The sequence below is a fragment of the Ictalurus furcatus genome, chromosome 16 (genome assembly GCF_023375685.1).
Source record: "Ictalurus furcatus strain D&B chromosome 16, Billie_1.0, whole genome shotgun sequence".
NCBI lineage: Eukaryota > Metazoa > Chordata > Actinopteri > Siluriformes > Ictaluridae > Ictalurus > Ictalurus furcatus.
Window position 1 is genome coordinate 22,633,328 of NC_071270.1, and position 10,718 is coordinate 22,644,045.

At 39.5% G+C, this 10,718-nt stretch overlaps 1 protein-coding gene across 1 annotated transcript; it reads left to right on the forward strand.

Moving 5' to 3' along the window:
• Positions 1-3,242: 3,242 nt before the first annotated feature.
• On the forward strand, positions 3,243-7,319 carry LOC128620674 (beta-microseminoprotein-like). Its single transcript, XM_053645910.1, has 4 exons — positions 3,243-3,320; positions 4,087-4,168; positions 4,939-5,056; positions 7,069-7,319. Exons 1-4 carry the CDS (start codon positions 3,318-3,320, stop codon positions 7,175-7,177), a joined length of 312 nt encoding a protein of 103 aa, XP_053501885.1. The 5' UTR covers positions 3,243-3,317; the 3' UTR covers positions 7,178-7,319.
• The last annotated feature ends 3,399 nt before the right edge of the window (positions 7,320-10,718 follow it).

Genomic DNA, 10,718 nt, shown 5'->3' on the forward strand with positions numbered 1-10,718 from the left:
TGGGCAATGTTCTGCTGGGAAACCTTGGGTCCTGGCATTTATGTGGATGTTACTTTGACACATACACTCCTTCATGGCAATGGTTTTCCATAATGGCAGTGACCTCTTATCTCAGGATAATGCACCCATGCTTCACTGCAAAAATTTTTCAGGAATGGTTTGAGGAACATAATGTAGAGTTCAAGGTGTTGACTTACCTCCAAATTCCCTAGATCTCAATCTGATCGAGAATCTGTGGGATGTGCTGGACAAACAAGTCCGATCCATGAGGCTCCACCTCACAACTTACAGGACTTAAAGTATCTGTTGCTAAGATCTTGGTGCCTGATAGCACAGCACACCTTCAGAGGGCTTGTAGAGTCCATGCCTCGACGAGTCAGACTTACACAATATTAGGCAGGTGGTTTTAACGTTACGGCTGATTGGTGTATATTTTTTTGCAGTGGGTTTCTTTCATGTTCTACGACTAAGGTTTATGTTCGTTGGCTATGTAACTTTGTGTCATGTTTCCTCCACACTCTCTGAGTCAGCAAGTCACTTCTCCTGATTGAACTGGGGAGATGAGTAAGATAAATATATATTATCCTTTATATATATCCTTTCTCTTTTGTGCTCCTTTCTAGCTGTGCTGGTTCAAGACCATTACATGGGCTTGTCATGGTGTTTGACTTAGGCTTGTTCTCTGCTTTAACCTTCTGGAAAGTGTTTTGGATTCTCTAATTTTTCATGTGTGTCTGGTCCCCATTTGTTGGACTGTATTGCTGCTTTTGCATGTTTAGCTACACACAAAGGTAGTGTAGTTCTTCACTGGAGCCAAGAGGCCCAAACCTGTTCCAACATGACAATGCCACTGTGCATAAAGTGAGCCCCATGAAGACCTGGTTTTCCAAGCATGGAGTAGAAGAATTCAAATATCCTGCACAGAGGCCTGAACTCAAACCCACTGAACACTTTTGGGATGAACTGTTACGTTGACTGCACCCTCACCCGACATCAGTGCCTGACATCCCCACAACCACACTCCAAAATCTATTGGAAAACCTTTCCAGAAGAGTGAAGTTTATAACAGAAAAGAGGACAAAATCTGGAATGGGATGCTCAGCAAACACAAATGATTGTGATGGTCAGGTGTCCACATATCTTTGCCCATATAGTGCAAGAAGATTCTGGAAATTTCACCTTACTAGAATGTACGTCAGGCCAGGTATATATACATGGTGGTGCTTGAAAGTTTGTGAACCATTGGTCATTTATTTAATGAGGGAAATGATCCAATATTATGTATCTGTGAGTGGCAAAAGTATGTGAAGCTTTGCTTTCAGTATCTGGTTTGACCCCCTTGTGCAGCAATAACTGCAACTAAACATTTCCAATAACTGTTGATCAGTCCTGCACATCGGCTTGGAGGAATTTTAGCCCGTTCCTCAGTACAGAACAGCTTCAACTCTGGGATGTTGGTGCGTTTCCTCACATGAACTGTTTGTTTCAGGTCCTTCCACAACATTTCTATTGATTTAAGGTCAGGATGTTGACTAGGCCATTCCAAAACATTAACTTTATTCTTCTTTAAACATTCTTTGGTAGAACGACTTGTGTGCTTAGGGTACTTTTCTTGCTGCCTGACCAATGTTCTCATGAAATTCAGATCAAGCAGGAGCCACACCCGATTCCACCTGTTTAATCAGTTGATCTTGGCTTTCAATAGACTCAGGTGTGGCTTCTGCTTGGTTGGAATGAAATCCTGCACCCACACCGGCCCTTTCTGGAGAAGATTGGACACCCCTGTGCTAGACATGCAAATCTGATCCATGGAGGACTTAAACTCACAGGACTTAAAGGATCTGCTGCTAACATCTTGGTACCAGATACCACAGCACACCTTCTCAGCTCTTTTGGGGTCCATGCCTTGATGGGTCAGACCTACACAATATTAGGCAGGTGGTTTGAATGTTATGCCTGATTGGTGTATATTTTTACAATGAGTTCTTTCATGTTCTATGACTAAGGCTTATGTTCTTTGGCTTTGTAACTTTGCTTCCTCCACACCCTCCCAGTGAGCAAGTCACTTCTCCTTCTTGAGCTGAGGAGATGAGTAAGACAAAAAAAAAACGTCTTGCTGGTTCAAGACCGTTACAATGACCTGTCATGGTGTTTGACTTAGGTTCGTTTTCTGCTTTATCCTTCTGAAAAGTGTTTTAGATTCTCTAAATTTTTCATGTGTGTCTGGTCCTCATTATTGGATTATACCTCTGCCTTTGCATGTTTAGTTACACACAAAGGCAGTGTTGTCCTTCACTGGAACTAAGAGACCCAAACCTGTTCCAGCATGACAAATCCCCTGTCCTCCATTAAGACATGTTTTGCCAAGGTTGGAGTGGGAGAACTCGAGTGTCCTGCACAGAGCCCTGACCTAAAAACCTAGTGAACACATTTGGGATGTACTGTTATGCCAACTGCACCCCAGGCCTCCTTAACTAACATCAGTGCCTGACATTCCCTCATCCAAGCTCCTTTAATTTTATGCTCCCTATTTATTTATTTATTTTTTTAGTACAAACTTTTGTTATAGATTTTTATGTTATGACTTCTACATTATCGAGTCAGTACAAAAAAACATTTTCGATTTCCAAACATTAAATTTCTAGCACAAAATTAAATGTTACAGAAAAATGTTGTATGTCAGTAAAAAAAAAAAAAAAAGCAGCATATTACGTAAGAGACACTTTTCAGACAAAAAATATAATGAATGTTGCTGGGTTTTGCTGCAAAAATAAGAAGCAAGTCCGAAAGTCAAAGTCTCCAGAAGAACCGTGACTGGATCTGCAAGATTCTCAGTAAAATTTACCAGCTAATTTCCTTATAAAACTGCACATTGTACCTGAGACTACTAATATATATATATATATTTAGCAAAGGGTCATCACACCACATATCGACTTTGTTTCGTTTATTACTGTTTACTGCTCTTTAAAGTATTTTTTTAAAAAAGTAGAAACATTTAATTTCATTATTCTGGAAGGCATTTTTACTCTACAGCATTTCTTTGAATGTGCCTAAGACTCTTTGCACAGTACTGTATTTATTAATGCTTCATCGCTGTAAAGTTTGTCCATACACTGGAATCTATTTGTTTTCACTCCTTGAGTAAACTCACATTTATTACACAAACGGCTGGCATAAAACATATTGATATGGAGTGTTTGATCATGATTGATCATGTGATCCTCGGCAGTCCAACCCTCATTCTGCTGTATTTAAAACCACACACTGTGTATAGGTAATAGATTTTGAAAACTGGAGTGTCCCAACTTGTTAAAATGGTGAGTTGGCCTGAATATTCCCAAATTGAATTGTCTTATTATCAGTGTATTTGATTATGGGTTTCATTAACATCTCTTGGTACAAATAATTCTGGTTTAAACAGAATTCATGAAGTGCATGACTTTCTCCTTGTGTGTCTTTACAGATATTGCTACTCATTATGATTAATGACAAAAATAGAAGAAACAAATTATTTTAAAATACATTTGTTGCATACTGTACATAGTGTACTGGGGAAAATACTTATAACTCACAGCCTTTACATTTTTATTGGTAAATAATTTGAACCTATATTGCTTTTTTCTCCCAAATATCAAAATCAAGGGATATTACATGTAGATTCATGAGACAATGGAGGTCCATTACAGAATGCAGAAAAGTTCAAAGGCATGGTAGTAGAGCGAGGAATGTAAATTTGTAAATTTGGTCCTGGCTTCGGGACATTAAGTATGATTTCCTTAATAAAATTAAATATTTCTGTCAGTGAAAACACACATTAAAACAGAGGTATTTGAACTGTGCGGAAAGAATTGGGCTACAAGTGAGGGTCAGGATGGAAAATACAAAAAAACATAATAATTAAATGACTGTATTAAACCTGCAAACCTTATTATTATATATTGTTATTTTATGTTATTACTATTATTTCTTTCTTTCTTTCTTTTTTATTTTATTTGCCAGTTAATCATACTTTAAACAATACCCTGTGCATATGGGATGATTCTACATTTGAAACATATTTTTTATATGTATATGCTGCTGAAGAGGTCCGTTTTCGTGAGTTTTGTCCTGCTTGCTCTCATCCCTGTGAACCATGCTGCCTGCTGGTCCAAAGAAATCAAACCAGGTATCAAACCACACACACACACACACACACACACATGCACACATGCACACAATATATACAGCCAAATCTAACCCTAACTCTACCATTATTTATAGAAGACATTTGTAGCCTGGCATATCCAAGCCATGTACATGTGGTTTAGTAATACAGTAATAAGCAATTAACTCTCAGACAATGTAAATTAGTACTAGCTTTGATTTTAAAAAAATCACTGAAATTTAATTGAAACAGATAATCAAAAGTAAAAAAAAAAAAAAAACCTGAACTGAATAAAAAAGTATTCCTTCATTGTATGTCACTTTGAATAAAAGCGTTTGCCAAATGCATAAATGTAAATGTACTATAGTCACTGTACCTTGAGTCAGCAGTTCCTGTGTGCTCGTTTGTCGTCTTGAAAAAATATCTGACAGTTTGGCACATTTGGCCGCATCATCCTCCAATGCCTTTCTTTTTTTTTAACCTTTTTTTTTTTTCAGCTCCTTCTGGCATCTTTTTACCATCCATTTTATCCTACCTGGAATTAGCTCAATCTTGCGACTGTAACAATGCTGGGTTCAGCATTGAAAGGTCACTGTGGCCTCCATTCAGTCAGGTTTGATGCTTATTCAGGCCTTTGTAATCAATTTTCAGCTTTAAACAGCTCGACCTTCATAAATTTTAGCTGAATAACTGACATTCCTTGCTGCCACCATGTTGCCACAGAGTACAAATATTATTGTGTCTATTTATTTTGCATTTCGAGGTTGAACATTGACTCTGTTTTATTCTAGGTGTGACTAATTGTTGGGATGACTTGGATAAGAAGTGGCATTTAGTCGGATCCAGCTGGAGAACCAGTGAGTGTCAAACCTGCAAGTGTGAGGCCGATTACATGAGATGCTGTGATGGGTAAATACACACAACATAGTAAAACGCTCTTACATGCAAAATATGTACATGCATGAACACAGCTCATTTCTGCAAAACAGTTCTCTACTAGATACTCAAATCTACTAGATGTGGTAAAATCTCAAGAGTGCCAGTAACACTCAAGCTCAAGTATAGTTTATTACCAAACACAATCAATTTCCTTCATTCTGGTATCAAAGTAACAGGGAGTTTTTCATCCCAGACAACTATATGCTCATAAAGCTCAGTGGATCCCTGTATGACTCTGAGACTCTCAAGCTGCTCAGTGCAACAGTCCCTTCACTCTGACACAAAAGCAGGTTAGCAACCTTTATGTATACCAAATCAACTGCGTAATGCAGGTAGAGGAAATTCTACTAGGGTTTGAAATGAACTGTGTCATAGATGAATGAATTACAATTATGACTTAATATTAAAATCGATAGTTTGATCAAAGTTACTTGTGCATTGCACTTGAACCAGTTAGATGGCAAACTAACTATTTCATTTGGCTGTTTAATTAAAATGTGCTTGAAGATGAAGTAGCTAGCTTGTTAAACAACAAGCTTCAAAGAGAAGAGTTAGCCAACCCTTAAATAATTGATTTAGTTTTGTGTCAGCTCTGGTCCTGCTCCCTCACTGTCATAAACAAGTTAATTATGCAGGCAGAAATTGTACCTGGACTACTGTCATGTAAAGCAGGGTGAGGTGGATGCAAGTGCAGGAAAAAAGCATTTATTAAAGGGCAGGTAGACAAATCCAAAACATAATGGTCAAAAAACAAGCACAGAGTCAGGCGATTAGCAAACGAGCGAAACTAGCCATAACCACAAAACGTGATGACAAAAACTCGATCAAAAACCAAGAATCGAGAACACAAAACAAAAGTCTCGGTACAGTTCAGGCGGCAAACACTGAAACAATACTTTGCATTAATCAAGACTAAAAACAGAATGGAGGCAGTGGTGGCTTGGTGGTTAAGGCTCTGGGTTACTGATCAGAAGGTCGGGGGTTCAAGCCCCAGCACTGCCACCGTTGGGCCCTTGAGCAAGGCCCTTAACCCTCTCTGCTGTATCATGGCTGACCCTGCACTCTGACCCCAACCTCCTAACATGCTGGGGTCTGTGAAGAAAAGAATTTCACTGTGCATATGTATATGTGACAAATAAAGACTGTGACACATTAGGGAGACAACCATTGATAAGACAAGGAATCACAACAAACACACGTTTGAAAGTAAACAAAGACACATATGGCAGTGAAAACCCGGAAGCGTGCTGACGTGCTCCGAACTGCTAAAGCGGGGAACACCTGACTAACTACCCACTACATATACAGGAAACTATCGCTCTGTTTTGTAATTCATCTACAAGAAATAAACTTCTAAAATGTTCTGATTAAATGTTTCCTGCAACAAGATATGAATCCAAAACATAAAGCAAAATGATGAAAAGATGCAATGAATTGATTCTCTCAATTTTGAGACCTGACTTTGAAACACAATCACAATGAATGTGCAAAGATTTTAACAACTGAGAGAGTCCAAAAGTCAATTAGAAAATATGCTAAAAGTTAGAGGCACATATAAAGGCAAAGCATCCAAATGTATGTATTTATTTATTGATAAATTCATTGATCAATTAGTTTATTATTACATCCAGAAAAGGAAATGCAAATGTTTGAACTTATATTGTTTTTTTTTCTCCACTATTAATATCTTAACATACTGTGTACCATTTGACCATTTTATTACTTGTGATAATGAAGGAACATCTGTATAACACAAATGCAGGCCATAATGAAGGAACATCTGTATAACACACATGCAGGACATTTCAATCATATTTGTGCTCTGTTGCTATTGTCATGGTCATACATTTGCTAAATCTTTGCAATAGTTTCACTTTTACACACATGTCTCTAAATGCATGATTAATATTTCTAATAAAAACTACTATTTATTGTATGTAATAATATAGGTTATATGTAATAATCTTTTATTCATTTTACAGATGGCCAAGTGTGTCTGGAGGCTGCACCATTGAATATGATTATAAAACCTGTACGTATGAAGTCATTGTTACAGATAAAAGTGTTCCATGCATGGCTGTTGGAAAGTGATTGTCAAGATGAACTGAATTAAGGTTCATCACAGAATTAAGTGACCAGAAGCACAAAAATAACATGATGATGACTTTGATCTGTGCATATAATACAGCATACATAAAAATAAAAAAAAATGAAATAAAGTAAATAAATGAAACTCTTGCTGAGTCTTTTGTGTCTTTAGATAACCAAATTGGCAGCAAAGCCATAGTTAAAAAACAGGTAGTGCTGGTTCAGTGGTTAAGGCTCTGGGTTACTGATCAGAAAGTCGGGGGTTCAAGCCCCAACACTGCCAAGCTGCCACTGTTGGGCCCTTAAGCAAGGCCCTTGACCCTCTCTGCTCCAGGGGCACCATATCATGGATGATTCTCTGACCCCGACTTCCTAACAAGCTGGGATATGTGAAGAAAAACAATCTTAATGTGCTGAAATGTATATGTGACAAATAAAGGTTTCTTCTTCTTAAAAACAAGCACAATGAAATAACAAAACCACGCAAAGAACCATTTGAAGAGTGCGCTTAAAAATAGTAACCAGCTAGAAAACAGGAAGCAGGTGTGTTAGAGTTCAGGTGAGTGTGAAAGTTGTCAAGTCCAGACAGGGATTGGGAGGTGGAGTGGTCGCTCCGGGATCTGTGGTGGAGCTGGATGTGACTGTAACCCCGACCCCACCCCCTCCAACCCTCAACACTTGTGCCTGGGGGCATTAGCCAACCATTTTGGATGTGCTATAAGATTTCAAAAACTGAGCTGTGAGTTGCATTGCTTGATTCATTCATTTTTACATTTTAAATTTTCATGTTTTATTGCTCACATATTACTCACATGATGCATAACAGGTTTGCAATGCACTTTCACATGCTTTTCACATGTTATCACATATTACTCACCTAATCACATGTGGGAAAACATATGATAATGTGAAATCTATGATCATATGTTCATATATCCACCGGTGCGGCCTCCTACATCCTGCACACGCCCGAGCCTGAAGGTACGGCCACCATTTCCTGCTCCTGATACATGCTGGCAGTCCGACCTCCTAAGTCCTTCCTTCACATTACTCACCGCTATCATGTTGTCACACAAAACAAATATTCATGTGTCTATTACATTTTTCTATGAAGTTGGACATGAGATATGTGAGTTTTAGGTGAGACTCATTGTCAAGATGGTGTGGATAAGACGTGGCACCCGGTCAGATCCAGCTGGACAAACAGCGAGTGTGCAAATGCTGATGCAGGGCCGATTACGTTTCATGCTGTCACAGGAAATTACACAACATAGTGTTACAACCCGCTATCTTTGGGATGGGAAGGTTTTTTTTTGTGTGCTGTGCCATATTTTGTGTGCAGGTCTGAACTCCCTCCCAGAGTTTCCAGCCTGCCCTAGCCTGCCTTGCTCCCACCTCCCAGGATTACATCACTAAATGGCGGCCATATTTAAAGAGGAAGAGGAGTGAGAATGGTGTGGGATGTTGGAGGTGGTTATTTGTGATTTGTTGTTAGGAGATTGTTTGGTTTGTGTTGTTTGCCCTTGTGGTGATCAAATTCTGTATTCTGACTGCTGTTCTGGTTTTGACTCTATACCTTTACCTTCATTCATCTTCTGTGACTTTAACTGTGGGTCCTGGCATTCATGTTTGCATATGTCTGATGGTGCGGCCTCCCACCACTGCTCCTGCCAGAAGCCAACAGCACAGTATCCCAGATTCTGCTGCTGCCTGCGGCCGACAGCACAGCCTCCCATGTCCTGATCCTGCTTCAAGCTGGCAGCGTGACCTCCCAAGTCCTGCTCTAGCCTGAGGCCAATAGCACAGCCTCCTAAGTTCTGCTCCTGCTTGAGGCCGATGGTCTAGCCTACAACGCCATGCTCCTGCTTGAGGCTCACGGCACGGCCTCCCACATCCTGCTTAAGCCTGAGGCAGATGCCGCAGTCTCCGACATCCTGTTACTGCCTGAGTCCAACGGCGTGGCCTTACAAGTTATGCGCCTGCCTGAGCCTGGCGAGTTTGTCCCAGCTTCATCACCAGATCCCAGCAGAGTTCAACTCAGCTCTACCTCCAGATCTCAGTGAGGATGTCACCGACCCAGCGCCTGTTTCTTGCCAGTATGCCCCATGTCTGCTCCCTGACTCCTCTGGGAAAAGTCAACATGTCAGACCATGTCAGACCATGAATTTTGCCTGGATATTTTACCCAGTGGGGCCCCTTGGGGGTATCTGTCAAGAATTTCCCCTTTGCGCCAAGCGCTGCATGCAGAACCTGCACTTTGTCATGTTTGTTTGTTTATGTTGCCACATGTGTTTTTGTTTTGATTCATGTACTGTCTCCTCCTCTCACTGGTTGTCTCCCTCATGTTTCCTGATTACTAACACCAGTTTGCCCCTTGATTTGTGTATGTATTTAAACCCTCATGTGTCTTTGTCCTTCATGAAGTCTATATTCTTTACTGTGTTGATTGTTCTGGTTTTCAATTCTCTGTCTGTTTCTCAAGTCACGTGTTTAGCTCAGCCTTGATCATCACATGACCTATGCCTGTTTGTTGATAATGACATTATGGAATTGTCTAAATTGCTCTTGTTATAGCAACAGAATCTGTCTCAGCCCCACTTCCTGACAAGAAGTATATGTTTATTCTCCCCAAGTCCAATTCATAATTGATGTTTCATCTGTTCATGGCTTTAGTAAAAAAAAAAAATGAACATGAATTGCTACTGCGGAACAAAACATATCCACTTCACTAGCAATGAATAATCATTAACGGTTGAGCATTTAAACAGTCACTGTTGTCTCAATTCAGTCACAATATTTGCTTATCCAGCCCTTTTTTTAAATACAGTAGTTGGACCTTTCAAACATTTTGTTGAATTCCACAGTGCGAGTATTTTTACAATATGGCACATGACCACTAGTAACAATTATATGACAATTTTCCTGAACTTTCTTGTGTACTTGTGGGCTTAGTGTGTTCAGTCCTGTGTCTGTGCTCTCATTACTTACCGGTACCATGTTGTCACACAAAACAAATATTCATGTGTCTATTTATAATTTACTATGAAGTTGGACAGTGACTCTATTTTAGGGGGTCTCATTGTCAGGATGGTGTGGATAAGACGTGGCACCCGGTCAGATCCATCTGGACAAACAGCGAGTGTGCAAATGCTGGTGCAGAGTCGATTAAGTTTCATGCTGTCACAGGAAATTACACAACATAGCGAACTGCTCTTTGATGTAAAATATGTGCTTCCATGCAAGTAATGCTCAAGCTCACACTTACAGACCAAAGTGTGGAGTTTATTAGCATACAATCAATTTCTTCTTTTTTAACAGCTGGTGTTACACCTCAAATGACATTTTTTCTCTGGAAACTTTGTGAGCACCTAGTTTTCACTATACCCACTATTCCAACAACATCATATCGTCACACCTGCTGTGAAAACAAACGGTGTTTGTCCTCACAGAAAGTTCACAGGAAAATTTCACGCTTCACATTTCACACTCGTGCATGTGTTTTTATTTTTCACGTGATCATCATTTATTCATTTATCTTCTAAAC

Coding starts and splice junctions, on each gene's coding strand:
- LOC128620674 (XM_053645910.1), top strand. Junction 4,169..4,938: donor GTCCAAAGAAATCAAACCAG/GTATCAAACCAC, acceptor GTTTTATTCTAG/GTGTGACTAATTGTTGGGAT. Junction 5,057..7,068: donor TACATGAGATGCTGTGATGG/GTAAATACACAC, acceptor TTCATTTTACAG/ATGGCCAAGTGTGTCTGGAG.